Source organism: Hemiscyllium ocellatum, chromosome 7, assembly GCF_020745735.1.
Source record: "Hemiscyllium ocellatum isolate sHemOce1 chromosome 7, sHemOce1.pat.X.cur, whole genome shotgun sequence".
Taxonomy (NCBI): Eukaryota; Metazoa; Chordata; class Chondrichthyes; order Orectolobiformes; family Hemiscylliidae; genus Hemiscyllium; species Hemiscyllium ocellatum.
The window spans coordinates 39,309,840-39,328,222 of NC_083407.1; the positions used below are offsets into that span (position 1 = coordinate 39,309,840).

The 18,383-nt window shown below is 38.6% G+C and overlaps 1 protein-coding gene across 7 annotated transcripts in view; it reads right to left on the reverse strand.

Annotated features, from left to right (window-relative positions):
• Positions 1-3,084: 3,084 nt before the first annotated feature.
• The window catches only part of LOC132817052 (R3H domain-containing protein 1-like), a 164,384-nt gene continuing 149,085 nt past the window's right edge, over positions 3,085-18,383 (reverse strand). For all 7 annotated transcript variants that reach the window (XM_060827126.1, XM_060827127.1, XM_060827130.1 and 4 more), the window contains 3 exons: positions 16,555-16,649; positions 15,161-15,245; positions 3,085-4,316 (listed from right to left, as the gene is read on the reverse strand). In XM_060827126.1, coding sequence (XP_060683109.1) covers positions 3,973-4,316; positions 15,161-15,245; positions 16,555-16,649 — 524 coding nt within the window. In that variant the 3' untranslated portion in view covers positions 3,085-3,972. The remainder of the gene's footprint in view (positions 4,317-15,160; positions 15,246-16,554; positions 16,650-18,383) is intronic.

Consider the following 18,383-nt stretch of genomic DNA (forward strand, 5'->3'; position numbering starts at 1 on the left):
TTGGAATTTAGAAGAGTAAGAAGCAACCTTACTGATGCATGCAAATCCTTCAGGTACTTAAAAGGGTAGGTGCAGACATGTTTTTCATTTTGGGATAGACTAGGACTACAGGTCATGAACTCAGAATAAGGAGGTGCACATTTAATAGAGAGAGAGTAGTGAATCTGTCAAATTCTTTATTGCAGCGGCTGTAGAAGCTTGCCATTAAAATATATTCATGGCTAAAATGTACAATATCAGTAAGGGAATTGCTGGTTAAATCAGGAAAAGGGAGCAAAGTCAAGTTGAATATTATTAGATCACCACAATCACATTAAATGGTGGAGAAAACTTGATGGGCTGAATGGAGTACTTGAGCTCTTACACTTTATGATCTTAGTTCATTCATGGAATTTCTCTAGCCTTACTGTAATAAGAACTATACCCAAATTATCTTTGCCACACACTACTGTAGACATTACCTAATTTCACAGTTCATATGTAAAATGTGCAAAACATGAAAACATAATTCTTTGTACAAGGAAAGACCCTGCATTTTTCCATTTAACTGTTTATTAAAAAATCTGAAAAGTAACAAATCCATTGTGAAAAGCTAATTTCTCTAAAATACTGTTAATTTTGAATTATTTACAACAGAATTCCATTGTTGAGTTCCTGACATTGTTCATTTGTGGTTTAACCTTCCACTTAAATTGCATTCAATGTGTACACCACATTCATTCTGTAAAAAAAAGTACAAATCATGTTGCAAGCAAAGCACAATCACCTTGAACAGCTACGCCTAAATTTACAGAAAAATGGCAGAATTGATACTATGCAATGACTGTATTAAAGAATTCATAAAATTACTTTAATAAAGGCTAATACTCATGAAACTAAGATAAAATTATAAATATCAAATAATCTGTTTCTTTTCAACATCTAGGGGTTGCAGAATTAAATTGAAATTTAGAGTAATTTTTTTTCATTTTCAGTCAGTGTTGGAAGTCACTAAATACGAGTAGCCATTGTACTTCATGGTTGATGTGTGGAAATTGTAATCTCGAAGTGAACTGTTACAAAAGCACATTGAATGATGCAGATTACAAACAAATTTGATAAAAACAGGGTACTCTCTTGACTGGTTGAAGTTAAAATTCCTTTATTTTGCCTGTATCATCTTCAATATTTTATTGAATCTACTCTCCAAGTGATAAATTACTACCCTCCCAAAATGTAGTGAACACATAGCTCAATGACAAGATGATTGTACAGTAAATAGAACAATCTTGTGCTATCACTGGGCAGGTTGTAAAGTAGGTCAGGTGCCCTGCCCACCCATCATACATTCAGGAGTGTTGGTGGTGCCAGAGTCAATACCCACAGGCTAAGTAAGTAAATAAATAATTAATTAAGGTACAATTGAGTTTGTTAAAGGGTATGTTGCCCACACTAAAACACAGCTAGCATGGTCAGTTGAACAGCAATGAGCAGTTCATGCAGGGTGAGCTCTGTGTACACTGGGGAGCAGATCCCACTCAGAGATACTACCCCAACCTTACACTACCCATCTCTCCAAAGAACCACCTCTTTTGGCTCTAGAATAACCACCTTAAACTAAGGCCATAAGAAATAGGAACAGGAGTAGTCTATTCAGCCACGTAAATCTGCTCTGCCATTCTGTAGATTCATGGCTGATTTGACATGACTCTCCATCACTTTTTGGTCTTTCCACCAGAACTCTGGAAGTCTCTACTAATCAAGAATCTCAGTCTAAGTATACACAAAAACTCTGCCCCATAGTTTCATGTGGCAATGGGCTCCAGACACTCAACCCGCGAATATGATATTCCTCCTCGCTTTAGTCTTAAATTGGTGCCCCTTTATTCCTAGGAGGAAAACACACTCAGCATTCATCCAGTCAACCCCCTTAAGAGTCCTAGATGTCTAATGAGATCACCTTTTATTCTTCTGTACTCCAGTGTGTCGAGTCCAAAGCCATTTAGCCTTTGTTCATAAGACAATCCTGTCATATCGGGATCGTCCTGGTGAACATTCTCAGAACTGCCTCCAGTAAAATAAAACTGTTCTTCAAATAAGGGGACCAAAACTACTCATAGTACTCAAGATGCAATTGCATCAGTACCTTATGCAGCTGCAGTAAAATTTCCCTGCTGTCATACTCCAATCCCCAGGAATATGGGGTAACAATCCATTATCTTCCTGATTACCTGATGTACCTGTGTACTAGCTTTGAGTTTTGTGGACAAGTATACCCAACTCCCTTTGTATTGCAGCTTTCTGTAGTCTTTTCTCCATTTAATAATACAATTTTGTTGGTCTCCCTGCTCAAGTGAAATTCACATTTTTCCACATTATATTCCACTTGTCAACCCTTGTCCATTTATGTAACCCATTAATATCTTTCCATAAACTACTTGTAACTCTCTCACAATTTGCCTTTCCACCTGTAAAACTGGGTCGTACCTTTCTGTGGCAGCCACGATCCTCTTCAGGCCTCTTCCTGTATTACCAGTAGTTCCCAAAGGCTTGACAGCTTCTTGAGTGAAGGATAGAGTTCCTGCAATTAGCCAATTTCACCTACCTGCAGTGCTTTCTAGCTGCCATGCGGGCATCCAATGCAAAGCTGAATTTTCTACCTGTTGGTGGAAAGATGAGCTTTCTGTACCCCTTTAAATTCTGCCCATTATGTCTAACATCACTAACCTATGAGATATGAAGTACGAAGACAAAAAATGTAAAAAAGTATTATATTTCAAATAGCACCCAAACCATACAAAGGCAGCTAATGTATGGTTGCTATTATTCTTAAAAAACTAACAATCTAACCTCCTATCTTATGTACTCAAAAAGAATAATAATGGCCCCTTTACTAGGAACGACGTTTATATCATAGCAAAATAAATCATAATTTACAAATTCCAGTTCAGTTCTTGCAAGAAAAGTCAGCAACTTCATTTAAAGATTGAAACTACAAATACTTCAAAAGCATGTAGTCACTGGTCAGCACCCAGACAAAAAAAACATTGTCCAAATAAGTTACAAAGAGTAGTTTAATATATTTGTAAACATTTATTTTCTTTTCTTGAACTGAAAAAGGAGGGGGGGGGGGGGGGAGAAGGGGAGGGGAGCAGAGAACTTGCATCAGCACACATTGTACAGCCTGGCAGGTTTACACACAACCAATAAGAATGATAGGTTTGTATGACAATAATGTAACAAATATATTCATGTCCATTGATCCTCAATATTGGGTGAACTTAAAACACAAACTTTCTAACAAATGTCCAGCATTTAAGAAATAACACAAAAAAAATTGCAATCTGGGGCTTCTAAACAACAAATAAAGAATGTCCACACAAATAATTTCATGAGCCCAATTATTGAATCTGAAGTTGACCAAAAATAGGGTATTGGGGGCTAGGTGGAAAATTGCAAAATCTTCAGGCTGCACCTAAAGGCATTACTTCACATATTCTTCTTTGTAGATCACGAGTGACCAGCCAAGAAAGATAATGGAACACTTCGTTCCCACTACTTTGGGCTTCAAATTTTTTTGATTTTTTTTAAAAAATGAACTCATTTTGCTGGTCCTGCTGGGTAAAAAACTGTTAAGGCGAGTAATTATTGGCTGATGGTATTGACAGAAGAGTTGCTGTACAATGGAGCTCTGGATTGGATACAAGATTCACAGATATAAAACAAAAAGGCTATAAAATTTGTACTGTGGTTCTACAGCATTCTCCACGTAAAGACGCTGTTTTGTGATATGCTCAGATACTTTGTTGTGACAACGGTGAACATAAATTAGGAAACTCATCGCCTTTTTTTGCTGGATCACTGATTTTCTTCAATTGCTAGATCATAAAACACCAACGTTCCAGGAGTCTATACGTCAACAGAAACCATTGTACAAGCCCAATCGAGGAGGGAAAAACAGTGGAAGAGACTGCAGGTCCAGTGCAGCATTTACTACTGAGAACTAGCCCTTTCCATAATGTGAAAATCGTAGTGCTTCTTGCTTGTTCTCAGTTTGAATTTGCTGGAGTTATTTTGTTTCAACAATGCATTCTGAGCAGCTAGTTTTGAAGGAAACATTGCTATGATTGTGTACATGGATGCCAAGTCACTGGGAGGTTTTGAGTGTTCTGTGTTTGCGTTACTATCACCACTACCACCACCACTACAATGTGGCTGAGCGTCTCGCAGCCATCGAATCTTGGCACCAGCTTTAAAGAGTTCATTTAAGAGTTTATCAGCATCTGTTCGACTAATTCCCTCTGGTAGGTCAGTTACCTCCAGGACTCTGCTGACAACTGGAAAAGAGAAAGCAAGTAACTTACACAAAAAGAAAATTAACAACAAAATGCGCAATTTTAAATCATTCATAAAAAGTTATTAAATTTCATTTACAAGTGACTGCAATAAGGTGAGATGCCAAAAACCACAACCTTACTGACTGTTTAGAACACAAAAGGATTTCCAGCAATTGTACTGGAGTTATGTCACATCCTAACATGTTTGTCATTTATGTTATAGTTTTAACAGAAGTTTAATACTGAAAATCCAGTCAAAACATTGATGCTTTTTGTCAACAGCAGACTTTCCTTTGAAGAACCAGCACATGAACAACCATGCAATTTTAGTTTTCCAGTTCCTTGACATGAAAACTAATGCATGAAGTTTAGTTCAACATGCATTTGGGGTTTCAGGTAGCTGGAATTATTCTTAAAAATATATGATCACGAAATAAAACATATGAAGTATTTCAGTTTTCCAAAATATGACACCTACTCAAATCCAGATCTTGAGTGAAAAGGTACAATATGTTTGATGCTCAATTACGAAGTACCCAGTTGGCGATAGACGATAAAAACATTTACTAAATCTCTCAGAACCGCCCATTTTAGTGCATATAGGAAATTAATTATTAAGTGAGTCGGTATTTAGGTGAAAGTAGGAGTGAAGTTGTCTAGATCAAGATGACTTGAAAATAATTCCTTGCTTTTCATAGAGTGCCAGAGGTCAAAGTATTTATCTTAATTACTCAAACACACAAAGTTTGACCTGCAATTATTTGCAACTCCTGTGTATTGGATCACATTGCGAAGGTTTGGTGAGCAAGATACACTCACCAGTTTGGAATTTAGAAATTGATTCAGTTTGCTGTGGAGTGATCCAATGTATCCACAATGTATAATTTGATTCAGTGTGAAACTTTGTGAAGGTCATCTTATCTTTTGATCGACAATTTTGGCTGGAAAACATACAATTTAATACTCGAATGAATGGGTTAGTTACTTCAGAGTTCTTTACTTTGTTTTCTTCTGAAAGTAATAATCATTTTATTCAGAATAAAATGTTTGACAGGCAGGTTAGACTCCAAGTTGGGATGCTTCATGACCCCTAGTGAGTCCACAAAGCACAGAAGTCTTTTCATGTTAGGCAAGCTCAAGCCTGCAAGGTTAGTGGGTGGAAAGTGGATTCTTTGACAAGCAGTAACAGCTGTTTGATGTTGCCTCTCCCTATTCTTTCTACCTTTTACCACATCTCTAGGTTTCTGAACTACTCCCCCAATTGCCTCCCAAGTGTTGTCCTACCATGTTCCCAAGCCTCTACCCAACTACTACATCGGGAGTGCTTTCACCCGACTCCAAAAATATCCTTCCGCTTTTTCAGGCCTTTTTCATGTTCAGTCTTTCAACTTAGTGAGAAACCCCAGTTTCCATGATATTCAGATTTTGAGAAACATACCACCTATTGACAGTATAAAGGAGAAGCAATTAAAAGTATCATACTGTGTTCCAATATTTTACATACATGCACACAGACATAGACCACATTATACCTGAAGTAATTTGGGTGGGAGAAACATGCTCCGTGGAAGTCAAGATCATAATGTTCTGAACATTTCTCTGGATCAACTGTCTGTATTTGGATATGGATCACTTTGAATTGCTTATGGATTAAATTATATTAACTCTAGATACAGTAGAGTTCAGGTGATCATGCACATTAGCACATGGACTGCAGGAGTTCAAGAAGGCAGTTAACCACCACCTTCTCAAGGTCACCAATAAGCATTGGCCCAGCCATTGATGCCTATGTCTTATGAGCAAATGAAAATAAATTCTACAACAATTCAAGGACAATGAAGTGACAGGAGAAATACAAGCTTACTTTTCTATGAGACCATCTTCTTCATGATGCAACAATAAAATTTACTGATCAAATTAATTATACACAGCGAGTTATTTTGTGACTCAAGAATCTTTGTCCAAAAACTCTTATTTTCAGTCTCTTTTACGACAACCAGGCTATTCACAATTCAGTTACACTGAATCAAGTTTGCTACTTGTTAACTTTTGAGACAAAGAGCAACATACATATTATTACAGACCATCAGTGGGACACAGTCACAGACTAAAGAGTGTTGGGTTGTTTCTTTGGAGATGGGGGCAAGAAAAAAAAAGGGGCGAGATCGAGTGGGGTAGGGAATTGAGTGTCCTTAGTGGTCTCTGATTCAATTTCACCATACTTGCCTACCCAATCATTTTAGCTGTTTGACTTCTGTACGCAAGTTATTTTGAAAGAGATAAACTTCTTTGCAGAAATGAATACTTAATTATTTTCTTCATATTCGATTTCCAGGGTTTCAAATGGCAGATGGTGAAATTTGAAATTAGTAAAATGCTGTTTTTTAAAAAACATTAGCCAAATGGTGATCATGCAATTCTGTCCATTGTTGTAAAAACCCATCTGGTTCACTAATGAATGTTCTTCAGGTAAGAAAATGTGCCATCTTTACCCGGTGTGTCCTACACATGAGTCCAAACCCACATGAGAATTGAAACATCGAATACAGCTATAATTCCCAGCTACAAGGGAATAAAGCAAAGACAAATATTCTGCCTATCCTTTGTAAAATTATGAAATACTTTTGTTGATTTTGGTCATTAGAGATAGCCCTGTAGGACAAATATAAAAGAATCTGGCTCTTTTTTACCCTGCTCTAATTGCCCAGATCGTGCAATTTGAATTCTAAAAATGCTAGTCAAATGGTGACCATATAATACTGGTGATTGTTGTAAAAATACATCGGGTTCACTAATGAGCATCCTTTAGGAAGGAAACGTGCCTTCTTTATCTGGCCAACATGTGGCTCCAAACCTACAGCAATGTGATTGACTCTATGACCTAAGAATGTCAGTTAGGGATTCTAGATCTCAAGTCAGTAATATTAGCACTAAACCACTGTCTCCCCAGATTACTACTCTTATTTGGTTCCATTTACTTTACCATTTAAATCAGCCTATTTTTCATTGAGCACATGCTAGCGAAGTACTCTTCTTTTAAGAATCCCTACAGTATGGAAGCAGGCCAGCAAGTCCACATGGCCCTCGGAAGAGCTTCCCAACCCTCATTTTCTTATCCCTGTAACCCTACATTTCCCCAGTGGGAGCTGCTGCAGAATGGTCAGCCGCTCATTCTTGACCACAGGAGCCGGGCCTTATCTGTACAGTTCCTAATAACAAGAGTGAGAACCTGTTCTGCCGTTGAGAAAAATTTAAAACTTCTTTTATTCATGGAATGTAACTCTCACTGGCGAGGTCAGTATTTATCACTCATCACAAATAGCTCAGAGAAGATGGTTATAAGTTGCCTTTTTGAATCTCTGCAGCCTTTTCAGTGTAGGGACACTCAGAGTGTTATTAACAAAGGAAGGGAGATTCAGTATTTTGACCAAATGACAGGGAAGGTACAGTGAAATATTTCAAACCAGATAATGTGTGGCTTGGAGGGTATCTTGCAGGTGGTGGTTCTCATGTACCCATGTCCAGTTTGTGCGTGGATCTGGATAATGCTGCTGGAGAAGCCTTGGTGAGTTACTGCAGTGCACCTTGCACATTGTACACACTGATGCCACTGCATGTTGGTGAAGGGAATGAATGGAATGACAATCAAATGGCCTGTTTTGTCCTGGATGGTGTCAAGCTCAGGTGTTGTTGAAATTACATTTATCCAGGCAAGTGCAAAATATCCCAATACACTAATGGCTTCTCTGGTACAGACAGTAGATAAACACTGGGGTGATAAGGAGGTGAATTAATCGCAAGCGAATTCCTAGCTACTGATCTAGTTCCTTTCTAGTTGATACACCAACCTCTGTACATGACGTTTCTCGATCTTACAAAAGCCCTGAACTCTTAATTGTGAGAGATTATTAAATATCCTCCTCAAATTTGACTACCCACAGAAATTTGTCATTGTTCTCCGTCTGCTTCACAATGACATACAAGCCATGAATCTCACCAATGTATCTACCATGAACCCAATGCAACTTGAAACTTGGGTTGAACAGGACCGCATCTCCACACCAACACTTCCTCAATGTAACACTCCACCCCATCACCACAAAGTGCCTGACAAAGTGGAGTGAATGTACAGCACAAGCAGGAAATTGTTCAACCTTTGACACCAAGTTCAGAATGAAGACTCAACACATCATCAAGCTGCATTATGCAGATGATTCTTGCGTTGTGCACATTTAAAAGTTGAACTACAAACCACAGGTAACGACACCAGACACCTCAAAGTCCTGAACATTTATCACCAATGCTACATTCACAGAAGAACAAAGAACAAAGACCAATACATCACAGGAAGCCTGCGCTGACTCATTGCCCTTTGCAATCCACCAGCAAGATAGGCGTAACAATGTGAGTGTCCTCTCCTAAGCCAATATGTCCAGTTTCAAGGCACTGATCAAGTATAATTAGATGCAATGAGTGGCAACATTGTCCATATGCCCAATAAGAAACTCCCTAAATAAGTACTCAATTCAGCTCCACAACGGTAATTGATCGTGAGGAGGGCAGAAGCAACACTATAAGAACCCTGCAAACTTCTCTAGACAATGCAACATCGGCATTGCTTACCCTAGAATGCACAAGCTGGAGAAGCAGCATCTGTGAAGGTGCCAACCACATTGGGGGTCACCTAGTCAACCATACAAAAACACGGAAACAGTGTGCAGAATCCAGAGTGACCCACCTACGTGCCTCATCGAGCACCACCTGCTCCCACTTGTGGCAGAGCCTCCGGCTCCAGGTTTGGATTGTTCAGCCACTGCAGGCTATCCCCACCAGCGCACCATCCTCAACACTGAAGGACTGCCAAAGAAGAATGTCACCACCTGCCTGTTCACTTTACTAGTTCCCATGACAACTGAAAAACATGGTTATTTTCCCCATATTATGGTATTTCACAAGTTACGAATGGACAGTGAGACTTAATTTAAAGGAATAAACTATGTCACTGAATAAGATTCAATTTTATAAAGGGGGCATTTGTGGTCAGTGGAATGTCAAAATCTCCCAAAGGGGGAAGTTAATTGGAATTAGTGCCAATGATTAGGATGACGACCTGTAACTTTGGACCTGAGGAGCAGCTTTTGTTCTACCTTAAGAAAGGGAAAACAGGTCAGAAATCTGTGGTCTCCCTTTTTAACAGCAAACCCATGTTAGTCATTTGTGACCTCTTACAAAGATGAACCAGAAGTCTGACGCATGTACCTCTGATGCAGAGGCATAAATACTTCAAAAACAGATAACAGCAGGAGTAGGCCATTCAGTCAGAGAATCATAGAGATGTACAGCATGGAAACAGAACCTTCGGTCCAACCTGTCCATGCTGATCAGATATGCCAACCGCATCTACTCCCACTTGCCAGCATACGGCCCATATCCCTCCAAGCCCTTCCTATTCATATACCCACCCAAATGCCTCTTAAATGTTGCAATTGTACTAGCCTCCACCACTTCCTCTGGCAGCTCATTCCATATACGTACCACCCTTGCATGAAAAGGTTGCCCCTTAGGTTTCTTTTCCATCTTTCCCTTCTCACCCTAAACCTATGCCCTTGAGTTCAGAACTCCACTACCCCAAGAAAAAGATCTTGTCTATTGTCCTATCTACGCCCCTCATGATTTTATAAACCTCTAAGGTCACACCTCAACCTCTGAAACTCCAGGGAAAACAGCCCCAGCCTGTTCAGTCTCTCCCTGTAGCTCAGATCCTCCAACCCTGGCAACATCCTTGTAAATCTTTTCTGAACCCTTTCAAGTTTCACAACATCTTTCCACTAGGAGGGAGGCCAGAATTGCACACAATATTCCAAAAGTGGCTTATTCAACGTCCTGTACAGCCGCAACATGACCTCCCAACTCCTGTACTCAATACTCCGACCAATAAAGGAAAGTATATCAATGACCTCCTTCACTATCCTATCAATTTGTGACTCCACTTTCAAGGAGCTATGAACCTGCACTCCAAGGTCTCTTTGTTCAGCAATACTCCTCGGACTTTACCATTAAGTGTATAAGTTCTGCTAAGATTTGCTTTCCCAAAATGCAGCACCTCACATTTATCTCAATTAAACTCCATCTGCCATTTCTCAGCCCACTGACCCATCTGATCAAGATCCCTTTGTAATCTGAGCTAAGATTCCTTGCTGTCCACTACACCTCCAATTTTGATGTCATCGGCAAATTTATTAACTATATATTTATACTCACATCCAAATCATTTATATAAATGACAAAAAGTAGTGGACCCAGCACCAATCCTTTTGGCACTCCACTGGTCACAGGCCTCCAGTCTGAAACAACCCTCCACCAATATCCTCTGTCTTCTACCTTCAAGCCAATTCTTTATCCAAACGGCTAGTTCTCCCTGTTTTCCATGAGATCTAACCTTACTAACCAGTCTCCCATGGGGAACCTTGTCAAACGCCTTACTGATGTCTATATAGATCATGTCTACTACTCTGCCCTCATCAATTCTTTGTTACTTCTTCAAAATACTCAAATCAAGTTTGTGAGACATGATTTTCCATGCATAAAGCCGTGTTGACTATCCCTAATCAGTCCTTGCCTTTCCAAATAATGTACATCCTGTACCTCAGGATTCACTCCAACAATCTGCCCACCACTGACATCAGACACTGGTCTATAGCTTCCTGGCTTGTCCTTACTACCTTTCTTAAATAGTGGCACCATGATAGCCAACCTCCAGTCTTTCGGTACCTCACCTATGAATATCAATGATTCAAGTACCTCAGTAAGGGGCCCAGCAATCACGTCCCTCGCCTCCCACAGAGTTCAAGGGTTCTGGGGATTTATTCACTTTTATGCGTTTTAAGACATCCAGCACTTCGTCCTCTCTAAAATGGACATTTTTCAAGATGTCACCATCTATTTCCCTACATTCTAGATCTTCCATGTCCTTCCCCACAGTAAACACTGATGCAAAATACTTGTTCAGTATCTCCCCGATCTACTGCGGCTCCACACAAAGGTCGCCTTGCTGATCTTTTGAGGGGCCCTATTCTCTCCCTAGTTACCTTTTTGCCCTTAATGTATTTGTAAAAACCCTTGGGATTCTCCTTAACTATTTGCCAAAGCTATCTTATTTCCTCTTTTTTCCCTCCTGATTTCCCTCTTAAGTATAGTCCTACTTCCCTTCTAGTCTAAGGATTCATTTGATCTATCTTTTCTATATTTGACATATGCTTCCTTCTTTTTCTTAACGAAACCTTCAATTTCTTTAGTCATCCAGAATTCCCTACACCTACCAGCCTGTCCTTTCATCCCAACAGGAATATACTGTCTCTGTACTCCCGTTATCTCATTTCTGAAGGCTTCCCATTTTCTAGCCGTCCCTTTACTTTTTTAACATCTGTCCCCAATCAGCTTTTGAACGTTCCTTGGAGATTGCTCCGCCATTCAGTATTAGCATGGCTGATCACCCAATTCAGCACCCTCTTCCCATTTATGCCCCATATCCGTAAATCCCTTCAACTCCAAGAACTATACGTTTCTCAAAAACAGTGAATGTTTTGGCTTCAAGTACTTTATGTGGCAGAGAATTCCACAGGATAACAACTCTCTGATGAAGAAACTTCTCGCCATCTTTGTCCCAAACAGGCTGCACCCTCCTAATCCTTGTGACCCAAGAGTGTGACCTGTGGCTCTGACTCTCCAGTCATTGTGAACATCCTTCCTGTATTTATTCTATCCAGTCCCTTTAGAATTTTACAAGTTTTTTATGAGATCTCCCATACAGCCTTAGTGGTTCCAAACAATTTTCATGCATCAGGTCAGCTATAGCAGGAATCAGCCTGGTAAATCTTTGCTGAACTCCCTTCATAGCCAGAACATGGTTCCAAAAGGAGACCAAAACTGCACTCAGTACTTCAGATGCAGTCTCACCAAAATGGTGCAAAATTGCAGCAAGACATCCCTGTTCTTGCTACGAAGACCAATGTACCGTTTACCTTTCTCACTGCCTGTTGAACCTGCAAGTTTACTTTCAGCTACTAGGTGTAGAAGGAAACCCAGGTTTCAGTGCACCTCCCCATTCCCCATAGTTTCTCTCTCCCTATTACATTTTATCCACCATACATTTGCCCACCTACTCAAGTTGTTCAAATCACACTGAAGCATCTCTGCAACCTCCTCATAATTCATCCACCTACCTGCTATTTTCTAACCTCCGTTTGCTTTGATTTTTACTTGAAAAAAAATAAGTAGTTGGGTCTAAAGTTTTTGAAATATTGCTATGCTATGCTTCCTTTTTAAAAGCAACATTTAGCTACATGGCAATTTTGGGGATAAATGGGTTGTATGCTGGTATAAAGACATTGCATATTGATATAAAGCCCAAATCAAAAAAGATTGCCAGCCTTGATTCTTGATTTGTGCTCAGTTAGCTGATGTGTGATTCCTCTGTGCCTGTGATATTGTACACACTGTTAGGTGAAAAAGGGAGAGAAAAATGAACTGAACATTTCTATGCCAGGATGATCGAGGTAAATGGAGGCAAATAGCATTCTCTTACTGCAGTGATTTCATCTCAAATCGCAGTAGCAATTCTGGCCATTGTCTTTAGTATTCTTGGATGGTTATGATACTCTCTCGAATTGAATAGTCTACTGACACACATAACTGATGCTGCAGAAAGAATGATCACTTGTGTAAGATACTGAAAAGCTGCCAGTATCTAAGAATTGAGATCAAGATATTTTAAGGGTCTTGTATGACATTAGTTAATTTTCACTTCAAGACTAGCTTGATTTCAGAGTTAGGGATTCCACCAGTGAACAAGTGGATTTTGGGATGTACAACTTTATTTATGTCATCATTATAGCAAATCCTTGCAAAATATAGGTAAGTTAGCTTGTTATTGATGCCAGGATACATAATAGAATCTTTACTCAAAAGTGCAATAGAAAAATATCTCAAAACTGAAAATATAGTAAAGAACATTCAGCATAGACTCTGAAAGGGAAGGTCATGCTTAACCAATCTTATCGAATCCACTGAAGAACAGAAAGGGTGAATAAAATTACTGACGGAGGTCTAAGATACTTGGATTTCCCAAAGGCCTGCAAATAAGGTACCACATAATAGACTCAAGACTAAGGCTAGAACATGCAGAATCTGGACAAGACGACAGAATAAATACCAAACTGACAACAAAAAAAAACATAGGAAGAGATGTTCCACAGGACTGTTGCTGGGGTCAAAACAATGACTACAAATGCTGGAAACCAGATTCTGGAGTAGAGTGGTGCTGAGAAAGCATAGTTCAGGCAGCATCCGAGGAAGAGGAAAATCGACATTTCGGGCAAAAGCCCTTCATCAGGAATAGGGTCATTGTAATTCACTACCGATTTAAACAATTCAGATGTAGGAATTGGAAGTACAATTTCAAAATTTATGGATTAGATCAAATTCCAGAAGACAGTTAACATGGGATTGCGACAACCCAAGGGACGATATTGCTAAACATGCAGAACGAATATTCAACTGGCAAATAAATTTCAAAATGGATAAATTTGAGATGTTGCATTTTTTTGGGTAAATAAGGAAAACTCAATCGCCTTAGAAAATATGTATTTTACTTTAGGATATATCTGCATTGAAATTGGTTCAGATAAGGTTCCTGGAGTTGATTCCTGGGACGAATAGTTGTCTTACGAAGTAAGAGCAACTATATCTGACTTGTAGGTGAAAGTGAGAACTGTAGATGCTGGAAATTAGAGATGTAAGTTAGTGTTAGAAAAGCACAACAGGTCAGGCAGCATCTGAGGAACAGGAGAATTGACGTTTTGGGCAAAAGCCCTTCATTCTGATCAGGATGAAGAGTTTTTGCCCGAAATGTCAATTCTCCTGCTCCTCGGATGCTGCTTGTCGTGTTGTGATTTTCCAGCACCACACTCTTGACTATATTTAACATATACTCATTTGAATTAAGAAGAACGAAGGCTGATACTAATGAAATATACTAGATTCTGAGGAGGCTGAGCAAACTAGATGCTAACTTGCTCCTATTGGAGATTCTAGAACTAGAATGGACAGCTTAAAGATAATGGATCTCTCACTGAAGACAGGAATGAGAAAGCATTCCTTCTCCCAAGCAGTCATTAGTCTTTGGAATTCTCTTCCACTGCAAGCACTGGAGGCTGAGTCACTGAACATATTAAAAGCTGAATTAGATAGACTTGTGATTGACAAGGGTTTTTGGGAACAAACAAGATCATAGAGTGATAGCTAAATCAGATCAACTATAATTTTGCTCAATTGTGGATCAGGCTCAATTACTCCAGCTCCTGTTTCCTATGATCTTATGACTTAAACATGGTAGAACAACAGGGGTCTGAGATAGGTAAATCATGAAATGAATAACAGGTCAATAAGCCCAAAAGTAAAGCAAAACAAAAGCTTTCATTTCTAAATAGACTGAATAAATGAGTGAAGCAGAGAATTCATGTAAAGCACTGGTAGAGCTGTTGCCATGAAAAATGCACCATTTAGATGGTGAATGATGGTTAACTGCCAACTTCGTTTTAATTTAAACTAGGCAAGTTGACTGTACTGGGTCAAGGCATGACCATTGTGACTGTTTCAACTTAACAAAATAGACAACTCTCCGGAAACAAATCTAAACTCTATTCTCCAAAAGTTACTATGTTGCTCCCCTTTACAATAATATTCTTGTGAATGTCCTGAGGAATACGAGGCAAAAACCTGTGATAAGATGTCTTTTTTTAGGAATAATCAATCTCCTTATAGAGATATTGCATTTGTTTACGCACCAGGTTCTCCTGCACCAAGGTCTGTTGATGCTGCTTTTCTTGTTTGTTTCTTTCCTCTTCCTCCATGCCTATTCAAATTCTGACCCTAAAATTTCAATACAAACAACAAACCAACATTATCTAATTATTCTCTCAAAATTAAAAAGATTATGATGAATATGCACGTAGCAAAGCAAGTACCAAATGTAACAGAAACTAATTGGCTAACAAGACAATGTGGACAATTATTCAAGGAAAAACTTGGCAGAGTTTCGCTAGATGTGCCCAAAAATAAATCAGCCAAAAGATCTTTAAACGACTGAAGGATTTCAAGAGCACCCAGTTCTGCATGAACTGAGTTTGTGGAATCTTCTGTGCTGAATTAAAAATTAAAAAATATCATAGGAAAACTGGCTGCACCACAAAAGTAGTCTGATTTCTTAACCAAATAAATCACTGGGCAAATTGCAATCACTTGATGCCTGTTTGTGGGTTTTCTATAAGATTCTGTAAACTGAGTTTATTTTTAAAAAGGAAAGACCACAAAGAGAGGAATTAAAATACCGAAAAAAAAGTACTTTACTGCAAATAAACTAGTATAAGGTTTTGTATCCTTTCAAAAATGCATTTTTAACTATTGTTAGTTATTTAAAATCAGATTTTACTTATAGTTTGAGTACTAAACACTGATGAAATGTGTGTATTTTTATGGTAAATCCATTTGTCAGCAGAAACAAAATTGTGCAAATCTATTTGTATGTTAATAAATGTCTTCATATTTTAAAAATTTAAAATGTTATTCAACTGGATCGGTTAATAAGGGCTTTCAACTTAAATGCACATGAATTTGAACGGAAATTCGAGCAAAACACCCAACCCAAACAGCAAAATGGAGTAGAGATTACAGTTCATAATGAAGTGGAACTTCCACATTGAAATTATTTTGCATACGATTAGTGAGAATCAGAGAGATGTACAGTACGGAAATAGACTCTTCAATTCAACTCGTCCATGCCAAGCAGATACCCTAAATTGATATTGTCTCATTTGCTAGCACTTGGCCCATATCCCTCCAAACCCTTCCAATTCATATACCCATCCACTTGCCTTTTAAATGCTGTAATTGTACCAGCCTCCTCCACTTCCTCTAGTAGCTCATTCCCTATACACACCACCCTCTGCATTAAAATGTCGTCCCTTAGGTCCCTTTTAAATCTTTTCCCTTTTATCCTAAAACCTATGCCCCAGAGTTCTGGATTCTCACACCCCAGGGAAGAGACTTTGTCTATTTACGTTATGCATGCCCCTCATGATTTTATATCTTCCTAAAAAAGGTTGCCAGATATCCCAACAATTAATTGTTCACAAGCCATCTAGGTCAAGACATGGTTGCTTTGGTAATTCTCAAAACCAACCTGTTGTGTTGAGACTATGTGAGGCCCATGGAGAAGAGGACGGATTGGAGTGTTGTACTGCAAAGGCTGGCCAAGCAAAGGGTAGCGCCCATCTCCTTTAAAACAAAGTGGTTTTTAAAATACATACCCCGTATAAAGTTTTAATTTACAACCTACATCAATCATGCTCATGAATACTTAAAGAAAACTCAAAGCATCCGTAACAAAATGCCAACTAAAATCAATTAGGCTGAAGTTCTAGTTAGTTGTTAATGGTTCCTTCTAAATGTTAATAACATCAAATAAAACAATTAGACTATCGATCACTAATAACAAATAGCCCATTTTCAAGTACTGTGTAACAATGAATAAATAACTGATGTCAATAAGAGTCAAGTTGGTTAAGACAGACTAAAGGTCAAGTGACAGGAGAGATTCTTCTTCTAAATATTTTCCTTAATTCCATTGCATGATCAAATAGAAAGCAAAAACAAATCTACTTCTTCATATGAAAACTTACAGCTAGTTGTGAATCAATTAAACCTATGACAAATTTGAGGTTGTTACATCATACTTCATTGACATCCTGTAGTTCAGGTCACATTTACATTTAAAGATGTCAAGCATTGCAAAGAGCAACACAGGTTTTGGAAACCAATATGATCTGGTTCTGCAACAATCAAGAGTTCAAGATAAGTCCATTTTTCCACCCAGCACACAAACAATGGTTGTCAATTTGGGGGATGCACTTCCAAATTTAATATTTACAATTTATATTTTACAATTTGCTTTTTGTTTCTTTAGTTACCTATTTTATCAAGTTTGCAAATAAAAAGCAAGTGGTATTGTAACATGCACTAGCACCAACAGAAAGTACAGAAAAACATTTTCAAAAAGATACAAATCACCAGAAATGTTGCAATATCTTAGCTCCATATACAAATAGTGCATGAATTTTGATGGCTTTTGGGTACCTAACATTTTCAGAACAACTTGGAGTACTGTACTAGTGCTGTGCTTGCTGCTGAAAGCAAATCAAAAAGACATGATGAAAAATTAGGATGACGTAAACAACAGATGCGGGAAAAGTCAGTGGCCCAGGGGAGAAAGACAAGAGACAAAAATGAGAAGGAGAAAAGGTTTAAAAAAAAACACTGACTAACAAGGATGGTGATAGACAATGATGCAGTTAAAAATATACATTTTATAAATATACACTATTAAAAATGTGACCTCATGGTAATTTACAGCCACTGAACATTTTTGATATGTAAGACAGAGAAAAGAAGAAAAACTGCAAAGGAAGTCGGAAATGTGGGAGATAGAAGATGGCAAGCTGAAGAAAAAGCATGCGAGAGGCGAGGTGTATGCGGATGAATTTTATTTTTCCCCAGTGATTCAGTTGATCATACATTCTCATGCAGGAATCAGTCTCACATTTTTCTTTGCAATCACTTATAAGATTTACATCGGTGTCTAGTAGTAAATGCAGTAGTGAAGATGGGATCTGATCAGATGGACAAAACATCTTAGAGATAGCTGCTTGAAACAGATGGTTAAAACGCAAAATAACCCAAGTCTTTCTACAGACCGATGGCATGTGATTTAAGGATGTTCTCAGAGTCTCAAAAATTTAATATGGGAGGACTGAAGGGAACACCATAAAAAAGCTCATCTAGGTGAGTGTGCAAGTAGAGATTTTTGTGGAATAGCTGCTCAAAGCAGTGATGCCGTGTAATTAGGATGTCTCTAAGAAACGATCAAAAGAAAAAAAGCCTGCCTCTTGGTGGTGTGGTGAAGCCACTCCAGTCATATCCATGGCCACTCCCCTGCTCAAAGGAATCTAGGAT